Here is a 24,104-nt window from a genome sequence, read left to right on the forward strand (position 1 = left end):
TCACATGCACAACCTCAGATAAGTCTTGACTCTGCTTGTGGAAGGACGAAGAAATCACGAAAGTTGCACGTAGACAATAGCGGCTAAATTGTATTGACAGTTTTGTTGTGCATCGGAGGAACGAAGTTGCTGGATTTGTGGTAAGATTAAATATGTATTTTTTTATGATTAGGCTAGTTATGGACATTACTGCAGTAATCAACTTTGTATCCGTTGCGTTTGTAACTATTTAAGTTACTAGGGGTGTAACAATGTATCGTGTCATAGTATATCGCAATTACACAACTGCAACAATATGTGTAGCAGCTAGTAACGTTAGTTCACCAAAAATAAAAACTAATGTGAGAAAAAAATAACAACTATATTACGTTTTCAGAGATTTAGTGTCAGTACTACATTAAACTACTATATATATATAATAATAATAATAATAATAATAATAAAATAAATATAAATATAAATATATATATATATATATATATATATATATATCTCTATATATATCTATAGTAATGTATAATAATGCAGTGGGGGGATATCTGTGGGTCCTGATAATTCCAAATGTCTTAACTTATATTACCAGTAAAAAAAAGTGGCACTTTATTTTAAATATATCTAGTTACTGACAGAGTGCAAGCATATTCGTCTAAAATAATTTTGTATTTTCAGCTTCAGAATCATGAATATTTTTATTCTGGTGTCACCATTGTCCTGTGCATTGGGTTACAAGCTCCAAGCTTATTCATTTACACCCACAATGTAATTTCAAATTTAGTATTTTAATCCACAGTAAAAAATAAATAAATTGGTAACATTTTATCATATGTCTTGGAGTATCGCAATAATATTGTTTTGTGATATGTATCGAATCGTGACATGAGGGTACGGTTAAGTTACACCCCTACGTGTAATGTTATTATTCTTTTGTCAAAGCTTATGGAAAGCCTATAAAATTTATGTTTGCTTATTTTGATCTATCCATCCATCCTTCATCATGCTCTATGTGGCCAGATTCCGTATCCTGTCTATTTTCTCCTACAGAGTGACCATCGCTGTAGCAGTAATGTCCCAGTTTGGGTTTGAGACTGACATCCACAATGTCCTCCGGCTGGACATGCCTATCACAAACGCTCCGATGGCGAGGTGGCAGAGGAAAGCCAGCACATCCAGCTCCACCAACACAAAATCCCTCTCACCAAACAAGAGTGTCAACCGATCAGTGAGCCTTTCCAAAACCCCCAGTAAAACACCAGGTAAGAGTCACATGTGTCCAGCTCCTGGTCAGTGTCAGTGGTGGCTGGTGGGTTTTAAAATGGAGGAAGCACACAATTTTAGCGGTCGAATCCACTCCCAACTATTTTTTTTAACCGCTTTAAAATGGCTTTTTTGGTCACTTATAGAATACTGGTAACACTTTACAATAAGGTTCATTAGTTAACATTATTTAATGTATTAACTAACATGAATTAACCATGAGCAATCCACTTGTTACTGTATTTGTTAATCTTTGTTAATGTTAGCTAATAAAAAAATACAGCTGTTCATAGTGCATTAACTAATGTTAACAAGATTTTAATAATGTTAGTAAATGTTAAAATTAACATTTAACAAAGATTAATAAATGCTGTATATGTGCAGTTCATTATTAGTTCATGTTAACTAATGAACCTTATTGTACTAGAATACTTGTAGAATATTTTTAGAAAACGACACGTATACAGCAAGACAATATAAATATATACGTTCACTTACCTTGTCCTAGGGGTTGGAATCGCAGGGTACCTCACGATACCAATAATATCCCGATACACCAATTTTGCGTTTAATCAATATATTGCTAGACCATCCCATAATGATGCATAAAGATATCGATCGAACTATGAAAACAAAATGCCCATGAAAAGGTTAAGTGCAGGTTTTTTCAGACTTTGGACCTAAACATTGCTGCATCTATTTTACTCACTGCTCTACGCCATCCTGTTAAAAAAACCCACTATTTTTCTTATGCTAGTTAACTTATGTTCATGTTCCCTCATTCATGTGTTGAGCACCACCTTGAGGAGCCATGAAGTAGCGACGCTGGGAGCAGGGAAATCCATTTAGAGCGCCTTATTTTATTAATTAAAATACCAATATTGGGTGTCAGTGAATGGATTATCGTATCGCACGGAGGACAACGATATATTGCCGCATTGTTATTTTGTCCTACCTAGTCCTAGACCATCACTTCAAGCAAAAATCCATCCTTCTGTCCTTTTAAATGTCCATGTTAAGAGCACGTTCAGCCGTTTAGTAAAGCTGATTGCTGTAGTCTATATGCAACTTAGGCATGGGGTCTTCCTTCATTTAATTTGTAGCTGTTGTTCGAATGATAGGTCAGCGGTAGCAGTTCAAACTAATACCACGTCATTTACGCCTCGTCGATGATTGATATACCAAGGGAGGCTAACCTCCTCTGCCCTGTTTCTTTTCTCAACACTTCTAATCGCTAAAAGTAAAATACTCTGGTGGTAGGGTTTTTAAAAATTTAACTATGAGTCTCTGGCTATGGATTTGCCTCCCCCTTCTTAAATTGAATTTCACAGATTCAACACATTTGGGGAAGAGGCCTGCGGTGGTTACACTTCCAGTGGTGAAATTACAAACAAGTACACATTCTGAGACATGAAATGAATAACTGGGAATTTTATCAACATTAAATCGTCCTGCTCCCATTTTCAACTCATAATTTTGGTTAGGCTGTGCCTCCCTTGTTGAGCCGCCACTGGTCATTGTAGTTAGTGTGTCTTCAGTGTTAAATATTCAATGTCTCTTAAAAGGAAAGAACGGCAAGACCCAAAACACCCCCTCTAAGGCAGGAGGAGATCGATTCATCCCAACAAGAAATAACAAACAGTTGGATGTAGCAAGTTTTCTTATTTCCAAAGAAAACGAGCCTGTGGAAGACTCCTCTACAGCAGTAAGTTCCTAATAAGTGTTGTAATTATAAATTATTATAAAACATCATTATAAATGCATCAGATTATAGATGTTTTCTGACTGTCAATGTCCTTGCAGCCAAATCAGAAGGCTTGGTCTGTGACACTAAATGGATATGACATTGAGGAAGCAAAGATCTTGCATTTAGGAGGAAAGCCACTGAACGCCCCTGAGGGTATGGTTTTAATTTTTTTGTAGTAATATTAAATTGAATGAATTGTTTTTGGCTTATTGGTTTAAAGGGATAGTTTGGCCACAAATGAAAATTGTAATTTAATCACCCTCAAGTTGTTCCAAACCTGTATAGGGTGTTTTTTTTTTTTTTTTTTTTTTTTCGAACAAGATGATATTTTAAAGAATGTTGTTAACCAGACAGTTGACGGCACCCATTGTCTTCCAGAGAGTGTTGTTTTTTGTTTTGTTTTTTTTGGTCAATGGCGTCTGGTTACCAACATTCTTTAAAATATCATCTTGTTACACAGAAGAAAATAAACTTTTAGGTTTGGAACAACTTGTTGAGTTGGTAATGACAATTTTCATTTTTGGGTGAACCATCCCTTAAGTTTAATTTGCCTGGTAACGTCTTTCCACAAATGAGTCTCTCAAATGAACTAAACGTCATCTCCCACAGGTTATCAGAACAACTTGAAGGTTCTCTACAGTCAGGTTCCCACACCGGTCTCGATCAAGAAGAGCCGGTACATTGCCTCCGTTCCAGAGCGAATTCTAGATGCCCCTGATATCAAAAACGACTTCTGTGAGCTGACAGTTTTGCATTACATCATGTAGTCTAATTTGAAGACATTTATGTGAGACTAATGTTGCAATTTATGTTCAGATCTGAACCTGATGGATTGGGGAAGGCAGAACGTTTTGGCAGTTGGCCTTGCCAACCAAGTGTATTTGTGGGATGCTGGCATGGGGAGCATTGTTTTATTGAAGAAAATGGAGGATGATAATGAATACATCTGTTCTGTCTCATGGAGCAAAGATGGCAATTTCTTGGCCGTTGGGACTAGTGATTGTAAAGTCGAGGTAATTGACTTTTCTCATACTGTGGTTGAATAATTATACTATGGTTCTCAGCCTTTTTGACTCCAAGTCCCCCTGAATGTACTTTATTACCATTACCAATATTACCTTTATTACATTACTTTTCTAGATATTTGTGACTTATGGAGACTTATTTATTCACTCTTTACTTTAAAAAAACACCCCTAAGGCCCCGATCACACCGAACATGCTTTTCAGGTTCGAAAATGCGAGGCACACAGCACTGCCAATCGGCCCTGATCACACAGAACTGGCAGTGCGCTACGTTTATGTTGCTAAGCAACCACCGAGTTAGCTGTCCTGTCAGTCTAATCGCGAGCACTCTAAAAAAAAAAAAAAACATTGGTGATGACGTTGGGTGCTTTTTCCGCTCGAAGTTGCTTTTTAAATTTTTTTACTGCAAAAACGCGAGGCACCTGGGGTGCATAAACGGCGTGCAGAACGCTCACTGCCATAGGAAACCAATTGAAAAAAGGCACCTCTCACTGCAAAAAACGCGTTAGGTGTGATCTAAGAGCTTTACATAACTAAGAAAAATATTCATTATAAAAATGCATGACTTTACCCGGTCAAAACGACCTAAAATATAATATATTTGCATTTTAGTTCTTAATGACAGTTGAGTGCAGGAGTGAAGTCAATGTCAGCTTACATAACTTCAAGTTAATTTGGTTTCTTGTATTAAGTTGAGGCCTGGGGCAGGTTGCATAAACTGCTAAGACTAGTCTTACAAGTTAGTCACTGTTTTTAAGTCCGTTACATACAATTTTGAAGTTTTCTTAGGCCCCCTAGTGAGCAGTTGACCTTTGGTTGAGAACCACTGTTATACTGTGATCCTTGATGATTGATGCATGTCGGTGTTCAGTTTCTCATGATGTTATATCATTATACATAAATCAGTCAAGGTATTGCTCTACAAATTGCCATCTTGTTTGCTGAATTTCTCAAAGGATCATACAATTTCTTGCAGTTATGGGATGTTCAGTGCCAAAAGCGTCTCCGCAGCATGGATGGCCATTCGGCAAGGGTTGGTTGCTTGAGTTGGAATGATCATGTTTTGTCTAGGTAAGACAGCATCTCCTTGCACTCTGCAGATTATATGCATTTGAGGGGTTTAACACTGTTTGTTCTCCACAGTGGCTCCAGATCTGGTTTGATTCATCAGCATGATGTTCGAGTAGCAGACCACCACATCTTCACCTTTGGTGGACACACTCAGGAAGTCTGTGGCCTTACCTGGTCTCCAGATGGGAAATATTTAGCTAGCGGGGGCAATGACAATATGGTGTACATCTGGCCAATGACGACCGGTTCGGAATATCAAGCCATCCATGCTCTAAGTGAACACCAGGGAGCGGTCAAGGTAACTTGACTTTAGAAGGACGTGAACCTCTATTCCTTCTCTGATTTCTCCACTGAGGTTGTAGTTGAGATTTGTCCCTTTTGCACCCTTAAGGCTTTGGCATGGTGCCCTTGGCAGCCCAGCATCCTTGCGTCTGGAGGGGGCACCAGTGACCGTCATATTCGCATCTGGAATGCCAACAGTGGCTCTTGCATCAGTGCATTTGATACTTGTTCACAGGTAGGCTCACCCACTGTATCCCTGCATGTTATAGTACAGGTAATGTTATCTTGAGTGATACGATTACTACATTTTCGCTTCCCTCCAGGTATCGTCTCTTGTTTTTGCACCGAACTACAGAGAGTTGGTGTCTGGCCACGGTTTTGCTCACGACAAGGTTATCATCTGGAGATACCCCTCACTCACTAAAGTTGCAGAGCTTGAAGGCAAGTTTGAGTTTGTACTTTGTAAATTTGTGTGGTCACCCTTCATTCAGTTCAACATTACAACCACACTAAATTGTGAATTTGCATTTAAATTCCTGTCCTTCCCAAAATATTCATCTCAGGACATGAAGACAGAGTCCTCAACTTGGCTATGAGTCCAGATGGCTCAACTGTGGCTTCTGTTGCTGCTGATGAAACCATTCGACTTTGGAAGGGTTTTGAAAAGGATGCCATCAAGAAACCCAAGCCCACCAACAGCATCATTCAACAACGCATTCGATAATGTAGTTTTTTTTTTTTTTATGCATCCAACAAATGGGGAGTTTAAAGATCTGAAGCGGCTTGTTTATTAGAAACTTCCTTTGTGAATAGAATTGCCCAGCCCTTCCTTTGAAAGCCAAACAAACCAATGTTACGTTCTGTCATGCCTGCCAAAAGCTCTACACTAAGTTTTGGTAGACCCTCCCTTATTCTTGTGTTTTCAGAGGCACAATGTGTTTTTAAATTAAAAATGAGAACAAATGAGATTCCCAGAAGACCACCTCCTTTGAAAGTTAAACCCTTGAATTACGATTTGTGACTTATTTTTTCCTACTCAAGTTTGTGCATATTTAACTCTAATAGTAATCACTAAAGTATGTACAGAAATGTAAATTTTCAAATAAAGTTTTGTAAGAATTTCTTCCCCCTTTTGACATGCTGCTTTTTGCCTTATAGGTGCTCTCTACTGCATGTGTTCAATTAGTAGTTACATTTTGTATTTTAATGCATGGTTTTAAAGCGTTAAGTGAATCATGTACTGCCATGTTGGAATTAAACAAGACATTTGCTGTTGAGGCCAATTCACACTGCACTGATAGACTGCAACGGACACTCTGGCTTTGTCGGATCAGTGTGTTACTACTGTCTTAGCTTGTTTTTGCTGATTGACAGAGGTGGTCGGTAACAAAATACATTTACTTGAGTACTATACGTACACGTTTTGAGTATCTGTACTTTTTTCTGGAAACTTTACTTTAACTTCACTACATTTGAAAGACAAATATTGTACTATACTCCACTACAATTCTGTCAAGGTCCTTAAGTAGAAAGTAGTAATGTCAGTCGGGATGATTTTGGTTGCATTTTGGTTGGAAAGTCGGGTTGATGTAAGAACGACTTAAGAACCCAACGTCGGATTCTGACGTTATATAATGGTCCACAATATAACGTCTGTCCAGCGTTGGAGATTAATGTCAATCTGATGTTGGATTCTGACATCAACCTGATTTTCATTTTCAACTTTGGGTTTGGTCTTCTAAATGTGAAGGCAGGCATAGATTCAGAGGCATAAGGTACTATAAGTATTACATACAACAATAAAACAATGCATTTACTTTTGATACTTAAGTACTTTTAAAAACAAGTATTTATGTACTTTTACTTAAGTAATGGTAATATTTGACCACTAGTATCTGTACTTTCACTCAAATAAGGAAGTTGTGTACTTTGTCCAACTCTTGTCAGGTCGTGGAATGTCTGAGAAGTGACGTATTGTCATCTGGTGATTGTCCGCCTGTCAGTGCAGTGTGAATTGGCCTTAACATGCAAGACATCTGTCTTAAGCAGTCAAAATGCTTTGAGGTTCTGCTATGGGAACTTAAGATCTTTCAATTCTCATCCTTCCTTTGGGTAATTTTGACCCCGAAATTGAGTGATCCACGAATACAAAATGAAGAAAAAAGAATGGATTTGAGGAGTTTATGTGGTTGTAATACAAAAAGGAACAATCCTTCTCTCCCATAGGAATAAATACTTCAGTATACATAGGAAAAAAACAAATAAAATAAAACAAATTACCAAAAAATTATTTTATAATGTCTACATCTGAATGCATACTGAAGAGATAAATTCAGGAACTGACTTCAGGACCCAGGAGAATATTTCTGTTCATTTGCTCCATATAGAGCTATAAGACCATCTAGTGGCAAGAGTCATGAAATAACATGTCATATTATTTTTTTTTCCACAAGAGGTCGGTAGAGACACCCATATGACCCAACGTGAGATATTCTGAGCTGATTTAAAGGGATAGTTCACCCAAAAATGAAAATTGTGTCATCATTTACGCACCCTCAAGTTGTTTCAAACCTGTATGAGTTTCTTTGTTCTGCTGAACACAAAGGAAGATATTTGGAAGAATGTTTGTAACCAAACAGATCTCGGTCCCCATTGACTACCATAGTATATATTTTTTCCTACTATGGAAGTCAATGGGGACCGAGATCTGTTTGATTAAAACATTCTTCCAAATATCTTCCTTTGTGTTCAGCAGAACAAAGAAACTCATACAGGTTTGGAACAACTTGAGGGTGAGTAAATGATGACAGAATTTTCATTTTTGGGTGAACTATCCCTTTAAGCTGGTTATTACATGTATTGAGGGTTGAGAGTTATTTTGAATTTAAGTTGAATGTGCTTAAATTATATTATTTATTGATACAAATCTAGAACTTTAAAAAGTAAAAAATAAAATAATAATAATATTTGCATTAAAAAATGTATTATATAAAATATTATAAAACTGAAATGGTCTAAGTTTTCTGGACAAAAAAAGTATAATTTTAAGGCTTTGTGTGATTTTTTTTAAGGATGCAAGTTGCATGGAGTGTCTATAAAATATACACACCATGTAAACAATGTTTTGTTTCATTTCATTTTTGAATAAAAATCAACTTCACAAATAGAGCATAAAAAAAATACAATTTATTATAAAAAAGTGTTTATTAAATGATAAGTTACGAACAAACTCTAGAAAAATGGACAGCTCATACATTTCCAATAAACTGAGGAAATATTTATTTACAGTCAAGTTTGAGTTTGTGAGAACTGTACAGTGTGCAAACACCAGGGAGACTCATATGCCAGGAAAAAAGCCAAGGTCAACCGGATTAAACCACAGACATGCTGTCGGGTTTCAGAGCGACGTCAACGAAGCCATCTTCAGTGGACGAATTCTCTTCATGTATAGTGCTCCCCAGCCTCCAACATCCATAAATACAAAGAAAGGGGGACCCACCGCCAGATCCAAATGTGCCGCTTCATCTCCCGTGCAATCATAAAATAATTAACAATTGACAAAAATAATCTAACAATCATGTCTCTGATGTTTTGATTGGCCCACTTAGACCTCCTTCACTTTACCATTGTGGGCAAATCCGTTAGTGTAGTGCACATTGCCGTTTTCTAAGTGTTTGCCATTGGCCACTACCACAGGCTCGATCACAGTGGTAATGCCGTTCTGTTTGGGTTTGTCCTCAATAGAAACAGGTAGTCGCTTGCCCTTTACGTAGGCCTGGATCCAGAAGTTTGAGAAGAGGATGAAGAAAAACATGCCGTAGATCAAGATGAGATGAATGAAGAGGGGAACTTGGAATTCACACTTTTCCATGAAGTAATACTGAGAGATATGGACAGTCACCAGTACAAATTGAATCTGTGGAAAATACATGGAAAGAAATTGAATTATAGCTCCATCATTTTAAAGTGCCCCTATTATGCTTTTTTGGATATTATCTTTAATGTAGTGTGTAACATAGCTGTTTGTGAATGTAAACGGTCTGCAGAGTTTCAAAGATCAGTGTGCACGATAAATGGAGTGGAGTTACGGTCTCCCAAAAGAAAGAACCGATTCGGAATCACCTGAAACTAGTCGTCAGTAACTCCAGTCTTACTACATAGGTTTGTAACAAATTTGCATAATGGCAGCCTATGGTCTTCATTGGCTGTCTGCAAACGTCGTCTACTTATACCCGCCCTCAAACACTGTAGCTGGGGTCTGAAAGAGTTTGTTTCGTGTTGTCAACATATCGGAAAGAAGCAGTTTTCTGCACTGTGAAAGCAAATGCACTTTGATGCACTTCCAAAAGAAAAGGACTCGGGCTCGAATTGATACGTTAAAACCAATGCCATCGTTACTGTTTGTGTCACGGTGTATACAAGTGCTGAGGAAGCCTCCGGAGCTGAAATTCAGATATGGTAACGGGCTTTTCATTTCTGACAACCGCTGTAAGCTTTCGTATTGATGGCAAGGAATGGAATGTAAATAGAATGTAATGACAATTATAAGACAAGTATAAATTATAATTTTTACTTCAATCTCAATGTATGCGTGCCATTTTGATTACACATTGATGTAAATCACATAAGATAACGAGTTTAAATGAGTTTCTACTAACCAGTTGGATAGCTGTCATGTACTTTTTCCACCACAGATACTTCTGGAAGCGCGGGCCTGCAGCAGCTAGACCGTAGTAGGTGTACATGATGACGTGGACACAAGCGTTCACCAAAGCATGGAAAGAACCCATGCCACCGACTGTCATTTTCACATGAAAATAAATGGAAGTAATTGAAATTAGACATCTTTACACCAGTGAATACACCCTGACCTTATTCCCTTGTTTATACCTTGCCCACATGCAGGAAAGAAAGAAGTCTTTTATAGGAACAAAAAAATGCCACCCTAATTTCACAGGCTCCGAAAATCTCAGGCTTTTTTATTTTAATCTTATTTGGGTTGCAACTTCATGGCCAAAGGCACAATCTGGGTCTTGAAGCAAAACCAGTTAATAACTACTGATCTATTAAACCACCCAGCAAGCAATTTTGCATTTAAAAGACATCTAATAGCCGTCCAAACACAGCCCTGACATCTAGGGTGAAACGAGGCAAAATTTGTGTTGTCAGTGAAAATTTAACAGACGTCTAACCATAGCCCAAGTATAGATGCACAGACTACGCACAGAACACGTTAAAGACATGAAACCAAACACCTTGTAATCACATGATGGAATATCATACATCTTGCATGTTATTTTGGCAAAAACGACATGAAACCAAATTCAAGGTTATTTTGGCTAGAAGTGGTTTACTCATAGCTGGACTATATCGGGTCTACAGTTAACCTAGACGGTGAAAAGACAGCTATTGCTTGCTGGTCAGCGACTACAGTGTTGATAGACTCACCAGGAGTAAGAGTGATGCCCCACCACCAGGTCCAGGGCAAGATGGAATGATGGAAGATATGGAGGAATGTCACCTGACTGTGCTTCTTTCTCAACACAAAAAACACCTGGATCACAGACACAGTTCTCGTTAACTCTTGGAAGCTACTGTATATTGTGCCAGATGCCTTTGCATCTCCTATTCCAAATACAGCATTAAAACACACAAATTTAAGGCATGAAGACAAATTATTCTTACCGTATCTAGAAGTTCAACATATTTGGAGAAATAGAATAACCAGGCTCCTCGAACCATCTGGGGATATAAGGAGAAACACAATTAGCAATACGCATCACCATTCAAAGGTTTCGAGTTTGTAAGATATTTCAAATATTTTTAAATGTTCACCAAGTCTGCATTTATTTGATCAAAAACACCATAACTAGTCATATTGTGAAATATTATTACCATTTAAATGACTGTTTTCTATTTGATCATATTTTAAAATATAATTTATTCCTGTGATGTCAAAGCTGAATTTTCAGCATCATTCCTCCAGTCTTCAGTGTCACATGATCCTTCAGAAATCATTCTAATATGCTGATTTGATGCTCAAGAAACAATATTACTTATTACAGTTGAAAACAGTTGTGCTGTTTTCTATTTCTGTGGAAACTCTGAGGCTTTTTATTTGGGATTTTATGATGAATGGAAAGTTTAAGAACAAGCAGTTATTGGAAATAGAATCTTTGATCAATTGAATGCGTTCCGTCTGAATAAAAGTATTAATTCCTTTCAATAACATTAAAACATGTTTGAATGAAACAAACTTACTCTGAGAGCTTGAGGACTGTTGGAGGTGTCACAGAGGTCACATCTCCAAGTGTACGTTGTTCCCCAGCCAGACATCAAGAACTGTAAGCGTCAGGCAGATCGAAAAAATTACACAAAAGCACAATAACATGGTTTGTTCATCTTTTCCCTTCAATCGTAATTTACTCACCCTCATGTCGTTCCAAACATCTGATTTACTTTCTTCTGTGGAACACAAAAGACGTTTATCAGAATGCTCACGCTGCTCTTTTTTATATAATGAAAGTGAATGATGCCCATAGGCTCAAAAAAGCACCATAAAAATGCACCATAATGTTGTCAAGTCTGCTTTTATGATACTTTTATGGTGTCCATTTGTCATTTTTGGAGCTTGTCAGCTATGGTCACCATTCACTTTCATTATATGAAAAAGAGTAACTTGAAGATTCTGCTAAACATATCCTTTTGTGATCTACAGAAGAAATGCTATTGTACGGTGAGCAGATTTTCACTTTTGAATCGACAATATCTTTCTCTAGCAGTTCTCCTCAAAGACATCATCAGTTCAGGTACATGAATAAGTTTAGTTACTCTCCCAAACACGAAAAAATTAAAAGGTTTCCTACCTCATAAACAATGTAGGAGTTGAAGGCCACCATAGAGAAGTTATAGACAATCATAGTTGTTTTGAGGCTGAAAGGTTTGCGATTGGCCATGTATCGTGGTCCCACATATAAAACGAAGAAGACGTATCCCAGCAAGATGACCGTCATCTGAATGGGACTCTGCATCAGCGGATAATCACGCACTCTGGCATCTGAGAAAATTACACATCAACTGATCAGCCACATGAAACAAGCCTGTGTTACATCTTTCTAAAGTAGATTCTACTAGTGGCCAAACTGTAGTGCTGTTTACAACAAATTTGAAAGCTTTAATAGTTTAATAACACATAATCCAGTGATATTGGTGGTTTTTGCTCATCTAAAAAGCACAATGCAATGAGCTCTTACCAGTTCTTTTCAGAAGATAGTCGTAGAACCTCAAGACGCTCGAAAACACCTCGTCCAACATCTTGTCTTTATTTCTTCAGACAACCAATAAACTGGAGGACATAAGTAAATGTGTTAAAACTAGGCAAGCAAACAATGACAATCCAGCTAGTAAAAGGCTGGTCAGAGTAATATGCCGTTATCAGGAGGACAGTGGAGTCAGAGTCAACAATGGCAGCCCAGCAAAAGCAAACAAGAAACAGCTGGCCATGTGAACAGGATGCAAAGCCCAACCTGAGTGGTTCATGACGTTACCAAAGCCAAACTATTATTATTACCAACTATACTATTGAGTGTACAACAATATGTGTAGTTGGCTCAGATTTTTTTTAATTTTAACCCAAAATCTTGATTTGAATGTATAAGGGAAATTGGTCCTGTAACTGATCAGTGGTCGACATTCTGCCTTCACTAGTTTATTCTAAATGGTCTATTAATAAAATAATAATACATAACTATAGGTACACTATTTTATTGTACAAATATAAGAGACCACACTTATGTCCAAATATGGCACTTCCTGCAAATATACCACGAAGTCTCTTATATGAAGTTCTGCGTGCATAATTGCATAAGAATTTGAAAAATGTCATTTAAAATAGTTTAGTAGCACATCAACTTTCCAAAAGTATTTCACATCTGTTGCCCATGCAAAAATGTTGGGAAACAACAAAGCCACCACCTTTCTAGCTCTGTATGTCAATGTTGAGTAACACAGAGAAGATTGAATGAACAGACTATTTAGTGTGTTTCTACTGCTCAAAACCCACATGGGATCAGACCAGACAAACCGAACAGGACTACTAAGACTTAGGCCTGGTTTCACAGGCAGGGCTTAGATAAAGCAAGGATTAGGCCTTAGTTCAATTATGACATTTAAGTAGCTTTTATAAACACGTGCCTTAAAAACAAAAGTGCAAGTTGCTTTCAGTTAAAACAGCTCAAACATGCATTTTAGTCTGGGACTAGCTTAAGCCTTGTCTGTGAAACAATAGGATAGGATGACAAAGCACACTAAACAGACCCTTCACTGCTTATCTGCCTACACATCTAATGCATCACCACCTGTTTCATCAGAAGAGAACAGAACCATCATAGGAACACAAGAGGAGGGAGACACACAATTGTTGTAATCAAAAAATCGACTAAAACTTTTACTGTCCTTTCGCTGTTAGAATCAACAAAGCTGATGTCATCTGTACAACCTGAACTCCAAAGAATAGTGCAATAGTGCAAAGCCAGTCAAACTGGTGAGGTGGAGAAACAGATATCTATCCTGTTTAGAATCAGATTAACTCACTAGACAGAAACTGCTAATGACAACATTACGAAAATGAGTCACAAACAGTCAATACTACACAGAAAACAATCATAAACAAGTCACACACACACAAACTAAATCCCAAGAGATGCAAAGATGGTCTAAGCTGACCAGATCAAGTGTCTCATCACACTTCTCAGTCACCTAAATAAGGAGAAAATATACAAACTATCCCAAGAAACAATTTGATAGGAGACAGTGAGGGATTCCCGTACACAATACAGCCTACGGAAAATACAAAAGTATGTTTTAAGCTTACCTGTTGTCTTTCTGTTGATACAGTCAACCCAGCCAAAAATAAATAAATAAATAAATAAATCTAAAAATATATATATATATATATAAAAGAAAAAAAAAAGAATACTGCCCCACAGGGGCAAATAAATGGATGACAGACCCAAGTAAGCAGTGGAAACAGTCTCTGAACTTTGGTTCTTTCCAGTGTCCTTATTCTTTCTTTCAGTGGCCCTCAATCACAGCCGCTTTCCCCAGTGATAGAATAAGTGACAGGCCAGAGGGAGTTTTGCCAAGGCAGAGACAGGCCACGCTCAGAGGAGTCACTCCCAGTGCCTAACATAAACCTGAGCAGCAGCTCATTCAAAAGAGACAACACCCGCCTGGTTTCGGGACTGTAGCCTGCATTCAACTGACAGGAACCGCCCTCTGAAACCCACCTCAAAACTCAACGATTGGCTCTCTCTAGAGAGAAACTGGTCAGTGATTGGCTCTAATACTGGTTAGGTTTTTATTATGCAGTGGAAGTAGGCGAGAATTGAGCAGAGACTGCTCAACAATGAGAAGTCTTTTGTTTCCCTTGGGTCACAAATATGGGCCTATATGCAAAGCCAGAGAAAAATGGAAATATATAGGCAACATATGAAAAAATAAAAAATAAAAATTCTTCATATATATGGTATACTAAATAAATGACAGGTATACTAAATAAAATAAATAAATCATACTGTGTATAGAATAAGTGTACAGATTAGAGTTATTTCGTATTATTTATATATTGTAGTTTTATAAATCTTTTGAATTATACTGTATTTGTATATTTTTTGTTTCAGTTTTAGTAATTTTTATTTCAAATTTAGGTTTAGTAAATTTAGTACTTCAACGTATTATATTCTAGTAAGTTGCCAAGGCAGGTTTGTAAGTTTTTCATCTAATTTTTACATTTTATATTATTTCAGCTTTATCTCTATTAACATAAAATTTTAATAGCTTTAGTTTTAGTTAACAATAAAACAGGTTGTTTTTTTTTGCCACATAATATCATGTAGAAAAGTTACATTGTAGCCCCCCGCTTCTAAGAAAACCAAGATATTTAGTGTAAGTGAATCAGTTTAATTTCACGTGTTAAGGTGTTATGCTAATGGTAATCTGAGCCACTATTTCAATCTCTAGCTAGATGTGTTGTACCATAATGTTTTAAATCATAACCGCAACAATGACAAACATATCAGATACATGTCTATATGTCTATGAGTCACTGAACCCTCCAGCTCTGAGACACCATGGACATGTGGCACTTGTTCTACACAGGGACACTACCAGTCAGTTTCAATGGATTCCCGTAGCACTGGTCTGACCCGTTCCTCAGACGTTGAGGACAGGGTGTGGGATCCTCAAACTGACACATTCTTGTAGCAGTCCGGGAGGAGGTGAAGAATGACAAAAATCCTGACATGAGTGGGGAGTCTCCGCGCTCGAGCCATTTTCTCTGACACAAAAAGCAGTTTGATAGCAGACACACTCATGTCATGCCACAACCGCTAAAAAAAAAAAATTACATTTAATCAATCGCATTTCACGTCTACATACATACATATTCTAACCTGAGTAATCTTATCATTCATCATTTATGACTAAAATACCCCTTTCTACAGTAAAAGCTCTGATATTGTTATGACCAGTTGTTTGAACTTCCTGTGGTTGAGGACAAACGCTGAGCCAATCAAGAGATAAGTAAAGACAATTACAGATAAGCATCCAATTATAAACCTTCACACATATCTGTGAATTAAAGTACAGAGTCCTGCCCAGAACTCCATTCCTCTCTTTTATATCAAAACATACACTTAGAAAAAAAAGGTTCAATGGGGTTCTATATAGAACCTTAGGGTTCTTGACTCTTTTAACCAGTAAAGTTCGAAATAAGGAGAAATGTCTTAAATGACTGAATAATACGTTCATATTGAGCCAGCCAAGCTTAAAATGCGCAAGAATTTTACTTGCGAGAACATTCGACCACTGTTGCTACCAGGTGATGCCACAGAAAAGCATCAGCAGATAACAGCCAGTTTGATTCAGCGATATTAAAAACCACAGAACTTGAAGGGGCGGATTTCTGGCGGGGTGGCATCCCCTGATAATCTTATATTTTATGATATTACTTAACCGAGATTGGTGTTCTAAACCTATGTATGTAATCCAACATACAAAACTACATAATTCAGGTAATATATGCAGCACTACTGTTTAAAAGCTTGGGGTCGGTACGAATTTTTTAATGTTTTGCTGCTCATCAAGGTTGCATTTATTTAAAAAATGAAATAAAATAAAAAAAATAAAAAGTAAGAGTAATACTGTGAAATATTATTACAATTTAAAATAACCGTTTCTATTATAATATATTTTAAAATGTAATTTATTCCTGTGATGGCAAAGCTGAATTTTCAGCATCAAGTCTTTTCACATGATCCTTCAGAAATCAATCTAATTTGCTGATTTGATGCTCAATAAACTTTTTAATTTATATGCCTGTCGTCGAGAAGTCGAGGTGTGATTTTCTTTGTGTGACGATTATAAGTCACACTCCCAGGAATTCGTGTTACATTCCAAATGGCTATCATCACCTTATTCTTCACACCTCACACCAGAGGATAATATGTATACATTCCCTTCACTGTATTTTCACCAAACACCTGACTGACCGAGATAAACGTGTCTTTTTGGCATCATCTGGTGACCTCTGACCTATTTTTCCCCATCGTTTCCATTTCCAGCACTATTTATGCTTCAACTGCAGACAGTAAAGCAACTTCTATTAACCAGGACATCACATTGGACATTTGAGACCCTGGACCACGAAATTTATCTTGAAATTGAGATTTGTACATAATCTGAAAGCTGAATCAAGCTTTCCGTTGATGCATGGTTTGTTAGGATAGGGCAATATTTGGTTGAGATACAGCTATTTGAAAATCTGGAATCTGAGGGTGCATGAAACATTGAAAACTTTTAAAGGAAAATTTCAATTTTCTCATTTATGTTCGCGATTGTTCTGCATTCACTCACAAAAATAAATGTTTTATATATTTACGGTAGGAAATTTATAAAATATCTTCATGGAACATGATCTTTACTTCATATCCTAATGATTTTTGGCATAAAAGAAAAATCAATAATTTTGACCCATACAATGTATACCCGAATATACCCGTACGATTTATGACTGGTTTTGTGATCCAGGGTCACATTTGATCAATTGTGTCACCAGCCACAGCAGTGCTGGTTATAGCTTTGACTCATGTAGACACCAAATGTTTAATAATGCATAATTATGCAGTTAGATGTATTGATAAATGACTACCATCCTATAGATACTCAGAATAGGTACATTTTTAAGAAGTTCTCTTTCGTTTAGCCAATCATGCGTGTTAGAAGAACTGTCCTCAACACACCTAAGCCAAGAAAATAATGGACATCACCACAATAAACCACAGCTAAACTCAAATTGTAGGTCAAACTGAACAAGGAACCTAATACACTAATGACCTGGGAGAGTCTGAGAGCACAATTGGTCATCCATGATTCAATTTAAAGAATCAGCCGTCTCTCATTTCTCTCATTACTCTACTGAATAAACCTTTGCTTCTCGTTCCAGCCCTTGTGACTGAAAACTGAATTAATGTAATTTCGAATTACATTAAATGGGTGTGTTTTCAGGAATCAAACCGATGACTAGACCTGAATGGAAGCTATCCATAAGAACTGCTATGATGCTGGTGAGAGACTTTCAGAAACAGGAGGGTGCTGGTCTGCATTCATGTGCTAATACAGACACATCAGCAGATTCTGAATAGAAATGATGAGGGATTCCATTCAGTATCCTTCGGTATCAGTCTCACACTGGCTCAAAATAAGACATCCTTTAAATTGTATAGAGGGAATAACCACTATTAAAAGTAGTGAAACTGGACTGTTTCTTTCAAGTTTTCTCTTTCGGGCGAATTTGAGGAGCTCATAAACCACTAAAAGTAAAAGTTGGATTGTAAATAATAGGGCATGATATCACACATTAGATGTATCTTTAAATATTTGTTAAAAATTGAGAACTAAGACTCCTTCTATACACTAAGATTTTAATTATTTTATCTATTTAAATTTGTATTTATTTGTGTATTTGACACATTACGTTTCAATGGACTTTTTTTTCTATCAACAAAGATTTTAGAGTTTTTTGGGGGGGGGGGGGGAATTCATATAAATATACACTATAATTCAAAAGTTTGGGGTTAGGTTTAGGGTTATGTTTCTGATGTACCCCATCATTTTCATGCTTATTAAGGCTGCATTTATTTAATCAAAAATATTTTATTTTATTACCTTCAGAATTTATTTTAATAGGCTGATTTTGATATTTTTGTGGAAACCATGATAATTTTTTTCAGGATACTTTGATGAATAGAAAGACAACATGAAATAGAAATGAACAACATTTATTTGATATTATAAATGTCTTTACTGTCCTTTTTGATCAATTGAATGTGTCCTTGCTAAATAAAAGTATTAATTTAAAAAAAAAAAAAAAAAAAACATAACAGTAGTGTATAAGAGAACGTGTATTAAGTTATGTAAATGGTCATGGTTTCTTTTTTTAAATCATCTTTTTTATTCCATGCAGTCTTTTAAAATCATAAAGCTGCAATCATGCTGTTTAAATTAGTTTCAAAATAAAGAATAATAGCAAGTCAAAGTTATACATATGTTTATGCATTTGTTGTTTATTCTAATTATTTAGGTATTTCTATGGAATTTTAATTTCTGCCAAATGAATTGATGTCATCTAAAGGACGCTTGTGCAAATCACAGATTCTATTGCACAACCTCAATTTTGCAACACCTCAGCTCACTTGATCTGAAATCTTGTAAATCACTGGGTGAACAACAGAAATTGGAGTAGCCGTGTCAATCAACACCATGAATGAATAATGAACTTGGTCAGAAGCGCAAAGAGGATGTCTGACGACTACAACCACAGAGAGCAGAGAGATCCACACCTCACTCACTAATTTATGCAACGTCATCAGCCACCCAAAAGCGATTATGTCACCTACTCGATCACGGATGCTATTCAGGCTGGATGGTATGCAATAGGACACACGGAATGTCTTCTGTCGTCACGGAATGTCTTCTAAATATATCCACCACTTAAAGCATCGTTAAAGTCAGCATGAAACGGAAGTTGTGACAGTTTTTTTTCCCCTATTGTGACATATTTCCGAGCATGGAAGCTTGTTTACGCCACAGAATAAATCATTAAAAAAATCGTTATAAATTCAGTATCGGGAGATATAAACTCGCAACTCGGAGAAAAAAAAGTCAGAATTACGTTATATTTCCTCGCAATTGTGAGTTATAAAGTCAGAATTGTGAGACATAAACTCGCAATTCGGACAATTTTTAAGCTAATATCTCACAATTCTGAACAAAGACGTCAGAATCGTGAGATATAAACTCAGAATAAACTCAGAATAGCGAGAAAAGAAAGTCAGAAATGCCTATTTATATCTCCCAATACTGACTTTATAACTTGCAATTGAGCTTATATCACGTAACTCTGAAATCAAAAGTCAGAATTGAGAGATAAAAAGGTCGCAATTACCTTTTTTAAAATGTTTTATTCAGTGGCAGAAACAAGCTTCCATAATCTGAGTGAAACGGCTTCTCGAAAAAAAAATAAAAAAAAATAAATTTTTAGGGCAAATTCTGATTTTGTCCATCAGGAATTGATTGGATGGTTATGGTTTGCAATTGGTTGATCTCATGTGAGTGACAGGTTGTCCTGCTCTCATGCCAGTAAACACATCATCAGAGAAGAGTTATTTGATTAATAAACATGTATTCAAAAGAATGATGTGCACAGATAAATCATTTATAAGAAAAAAAAATACTGCAATTCCATAAAAAAATAAGAATAGTAAATTTTGATTTCATGGTGACTTTAAAGCATTGAAGTTAAACTTGCTTATCCTTTCTTATGAATCTGAAAGGCAGTACTGTTACCAGAACCAAAACATTTATTTTGCAGTCCAGTTGTTGCCCATTCAAATCACTTAATATTAGAGAAGGTTGAAAGGTTGGTAGCTTACAGTGAATAATACGCCTTAACCGGTTTAAAAGTTTGGACCTTTTCAAATAAAGATGCATGTGTTGACAAATATTGAGTACATACTTGTTGGAGCATATTGACTTAAAATACTTGTTGACGGACCATCTTGGAGCTGCAACAAACCAGCATCTTTAAGTGGTCAAGCTTAGGACATGGGTTGCTAGACCAGCTAGAAACCAGCTAGAACGTTCTAGAACACAAAGGCCAGCTTAAGCTGGATTTTCCAGAAGGGAGGACATTAATCATAGCCTACATGTGTGAGTTTCGACGGCAAATTTCTTCATACTCTTTTCACCACTGCAAAAGACATAGCCTACAAACATTTGCTGAATCTGAGAAACACTGAAGTCTGAAAAGCAACTGAACACTCAATGAACTTTAAAGATGCAGCTCTTCAAGTCCGTAACAAAGCACAACTTTACACCTCAATCCAAATCCATCAGCAATGCCACACTCAAAAATCCACTCAGTAAACTACATGTTACAAGTGTCACATGGTAATGTTAATTAGCATTTTATCTGTGATTTTAGTAAGAAGTGAATAGTAAGAAGAGTATTCTAAATTCAGAGAGAGTAAAATACAGAAAATAAAACGATTTTTCTTGTATTTTAAATTAATTCATAGACTGAAACACATTTTGTGGAAAGTGCATCGTGGGTTACACGTTCATGCACAGGTCACCACAGTTCACCGAGTTACATGGCAGAATATTTAACCAATTTGTGATGTAGGCTACTACCTTGCTGATACAGTATTGTAAAAGCCACAAATGTCACCTTACATAATAAATTACGAAAAAGTTTACATGTAGAAAAGATACACGAAATTCCCACCTGATCAATCATGCGTCATGACGCAGGAAGCGGTATGGGTGTCCGGAAGGTCTGGATTGTTTTTGTATCCATTCTTTTCTGAGACATTTCTTTTAATTTATTATGTCAATAAGTTTGTATCTGGACACCTTTAAAGAGTTGTTTCTGATGAGAGCCATTCAACATGATTTATACGGATAAGCGTTATTAAAATCAATGTACATGACTTTGATGAGCTAAATGATCTCTGCGTAACTGCTGCTACTCCCGTATTGTGTTGTTAGTGACACCCAGTAGGCGTCGCTGTACTACAGTGAAACTTACAAGTGAAACTTTCCAGTCTACACAACATTATAGTGCCTGAAAAAGTATTATTAAAATCTATACAACTAAAAGCCTAAATAGGATAATATAAACACAGTTATGAATTTTGAGCATCATTACTTTTTATTGTTCAGTGTCTCATGATCCTTCAGAAATCATTCCAATATTTTGATTTGATAATCAAGAAACATTTATTATTATTAACATCAATGTTGAAAACAGTTGTGCTGCTTAATATTTTGATGGAAACCGTGATACCTTTTTTTTCGGGATTCTTTGATGAATAGAATTAATGTTCAAAAGAACAGCATTTATTTGAAACAGAAACCCTTTGTAACATTTTAAATGTCTTTACTGTCACTTTTGATAAATTGAATGTGTCCTTGTTGAATAGAAGTGTTACTGATCCCAAATTTTTTAACGGTAGTGCAGTTATAGTTAAAACATATATAGCTAAAACATGTGATAACCAGTTTTGGGGAAAGTTACTTTTAAAAGTAATGCCTTACAATATTGTTTTACTTCCTAAAAAAGTAACAAATTGCATTATATTAGTTACTTTGTATGGAAAGTGATGCGTTACGTTCTTTTGCGCTACTTTTTCTAACCTGGGCTGGGCTTGCTTGTTTGTTTTTAATAACAAAAAAGTTATATTTTTGGCAAATCTAAAGGTCCTTTCACACCAAAAGTGCACATGTAAAAGGAAATGCAAAATACACATCTGTACAGTAGAGGGCGCAGCTCAAACAAACCTTTCAGCTGTGCTGCTGTTCTGAATTGCAGAAGAATAGGACACAGGAAAAGAAAGAAAATAAACAAATGTAATGTTTATCTAAAGTTAAGTATTATGATTGGATCATTAAAGGTCAGTAGCAAAGACATTGGTTTATAAAGTAAGATACTGAATCTGTTTTTGTTCAAGTAAGATGAGTAAAAGCTCACATTTAGTCTATAACTACGATAACCACATCATGTTCACAAAGCGCACACAACTCCTCTGCACTTACTCGTGATTTCTCTCAACATGCAGAGAGGAGACCTGCCAGTCAATACATGGGAAAACAAAGTAACTCTTGTTACTTATTTGAAAAGTAACTCAGATATTTTGTAGTAAATTTATAAGTAATGTGTTACTTTAATAGTTACTTCTGATTACGTAACTTGCATTACTTGTAATGCGTTACCCCCAAAACTGGTGATAACCTACCCTGGCCTGACATGAAAAATATCCTTGTCCTTTGAACAAATCAGCCTTTCAGTTAATTACTAATTTTATCATATAGTTGGCCATTACCTCTACTTATTGTGGTTTGTTAATTTACGGTATAACTTGTTTTTTTTTTAACCATAACAATAAATGCAAGTACCAAAATTGTCAATGTTTCAGACTTAGGGCCTTATTTTGTTAATGACACTGACTATTCAGATCTGTTCTATCTCTCAAAATGTTTGTCGCTAGGCTTCACACAATCTCATTGTCTCTTGCAGTTTCCGCCTCCCAGAGAAACAGCCTTGCAGACCTGTGATATGGATACAAAGCCGGTAGCTCACCTCTCTGGTAATTGAGTTCACAGCTGGTGGCTTTGCCTCAGTGGACTTCTCACCCAAGAGGGAACAAAGGCCATCCTCTTCCTCGGCAGGTCAGAGTGGCTCATCAATAGCACAGACTTAAATAGATGTCACGTTTACGTGCCTCAGGTCCAACGGGCTAATTATTGTCGGGGGCCGTAAGCTCTTCAGTGATGGCGGCCCACACTGTTCATTTAACCCACCGCATCCTCCTCAGTTAGCAGAGCATAGGAAATGTTTCTGCAATGTCCATTCAACGCAGAGCATCATCATCTACACGCTCTCATTGAGAGCCTTCAATGCTCGTTTCCTCCATGACAGTAATATTGTGGGCCGTTAATGTTCTGCCTGGTATGAAATATTTCATGAATAAGATCATATTCAATTGGGAATGGCAATTAAAAAATGTTTGCTTTTAGTAATTACAAAATTGTTTGCAATTTGGAGAATTTGTCATTATAAGAAATCTCTTTGAGGCAGATAACTTCCTTGAAATGAGTCAGACTGAGGAACATGTTTCTGTGGAGGAGTCTTTGACTATTTGCGTCAAAACGCCCAGATCTGTGATAGCGGACTCCTTCATGCAGGTCTGACTGACAAGAAGGATGATGTGAGGGGATCGCCGGAGTCGAGGATGAAGATGTCGGTGGCAGAGCAGGAGGGCACAACTCCACGTCTGAACAGAATGAAAACAAGACAGTTTACATGCAGGGTCAGGAAGCTAGAAGAGAAACTTGATTAAAGGTACACTATCAGACAAAGTTACAAAAGCTGTCACTAGGGCAGTACCCTTTCAAAAGGTACACCTTTGTACCAAAAGTGTACATATTAGTACCTAAATGTAAATTTTAAAACCTTTTTAACGGGTTCCGTCTTAGTGATAGCTTTTGTACCTTTTTTTCTGAGAGTGTACATACTACACATACCACATTTTGATGTAATTGTTCATCACACTAATAGTGTTGTAGTGCAGTATGGCTACAGTTTTATGTTAAAATTCCGTATACAA

At 36.6% G+C, this 24,104-nt stretch overlaps 2 protein-coding genes across 3 annotated transcripts; one reads left to right on the forward strand and one right to left on the reverse strand.

Annotated features, from left to right (window-relative positions):
* The first annotated feature begins 22 nt into the window (after positions 1-22).
* Positions 23-6,501, forward strand: cdc20 (cell division cycle 20 homolog). The gene is made up of 11 exons (XM_084410917.1): positions 23-140; positions 1,044-1,253; positions 2,820-2,959; positions 3,058-3,154; positions 3,611-3,736; positions 3,818-4,014; positions 5,003-5,097; positions 5,170-5,395; positions 5,489-5,614; positions 5,703-5,820; positions 5,943-6,501. The coding sequence occupies exons 2-11, from the start codon at positions 1,064-1,066 to the stop codon at positions 6,101-6,103; spliced, it is 1,476 nt and encodes a 491-aa protein (XP_084267043.1). The 5' UTR covers positions 23-140; positions 1,044-1,063; the 3' UTR covers positions 6,104-6,501.
* Positions 6,502-8,544: 2,043 nt separating this feature from the next.
* On the reverse strand, positions 8,545-21,499 carry elovl1a (ELOVL fatty acid elongase 1a). Of its 2 annotated transcripts, none has more exons than XM_084412485.1 (8): positions 21,224-21,499; positions 12,633-12,724; positions 12,246-12,436; positions 11,641-11,721; positions 11,065-11,121; positions 10,828-10,933; positions 10,038-10,177; positions 8,545-9,295 (listed from the first exon to the last, which is right to left on the reverse strand). In XM_084412485.1, exons 2-8 carry the CDS (start codon positions 12,691-12,693, stop codon positions 8,984-8,986), a joined length of 948 nt encoding a protein of 315 aa, XP_084268611.1. In that variant the 5' UTR covers positions 12,694-12,724; positions 21,224-21,499; the 3' UTR covers positions 8,545-8,983. The 2 variants fall into 2 exon arrangements, with proteins under 2 accessions (XP_084268611.1, XP_084268612.1); XM_084412486.1 differs by lacking the exon at positions 21,224-21,499 and adding an exon at positions 14,252-14,325 and having other exon boundaries at positions 8,546-9,295.
* Positions 21,500-24,104: the final 2,605 nt, after the last annotated feature.

Source organism: Rutilus rutilus (genome assembly GCF_951802725.1).
Source record: "Rutilus rutilus genome assembly, chromosome: 6".
Lineage (NCBI taxonomy): Eukaryota > Metazoa > Chordata > Actinopteri > Cypriniformes > Leuciscidae > Rutilus > Rutilus rutilus.

Coding starts and splice junctions, on each gene's coding strand:
- cdc20 (XM_084410917.1), top strand. CDS start 1,064: ATGTCCCAGTTTGGGTTTGAGACTGACATCCACAATGTCCTCCGGCTG. Junction 1,254..2,819: donor AACCCCCAGTAAAACACCAG/GTAAGAGTCACA, acceptor GTCTCTTAAAAG/GAAAGAACGGCAAGACCCAA. Junction 5,615..5,702: donor CATTTGATACTTGTTCACAG/GTAGGCTCACCC, acceptor GCTTCCCTCCAG/GTATCGTCTCTTGTTTTTGC.
- elovl1a (XM_084412485.1), bottom strand. CDS start 12,693: ATGTTGGACGAGGTGTTTTCGAGCGTCTTGAGGTTCTACGACTATCTT. Junction 11,122..11,640: donor ACAGTCCTCAAGCTCTCAGA/GTAAGTTTGTTT, acceptor TTATATCCCCAG/ATGGTTCGAGGAGCCTGGTT. Junction 10,178..10,827: donor GGGCATCACTCTTACTCCTG/GTGAGTCTATCA, acceptor TGAAAATGACAG/TCGGTGGCATGGGTTCTTTC.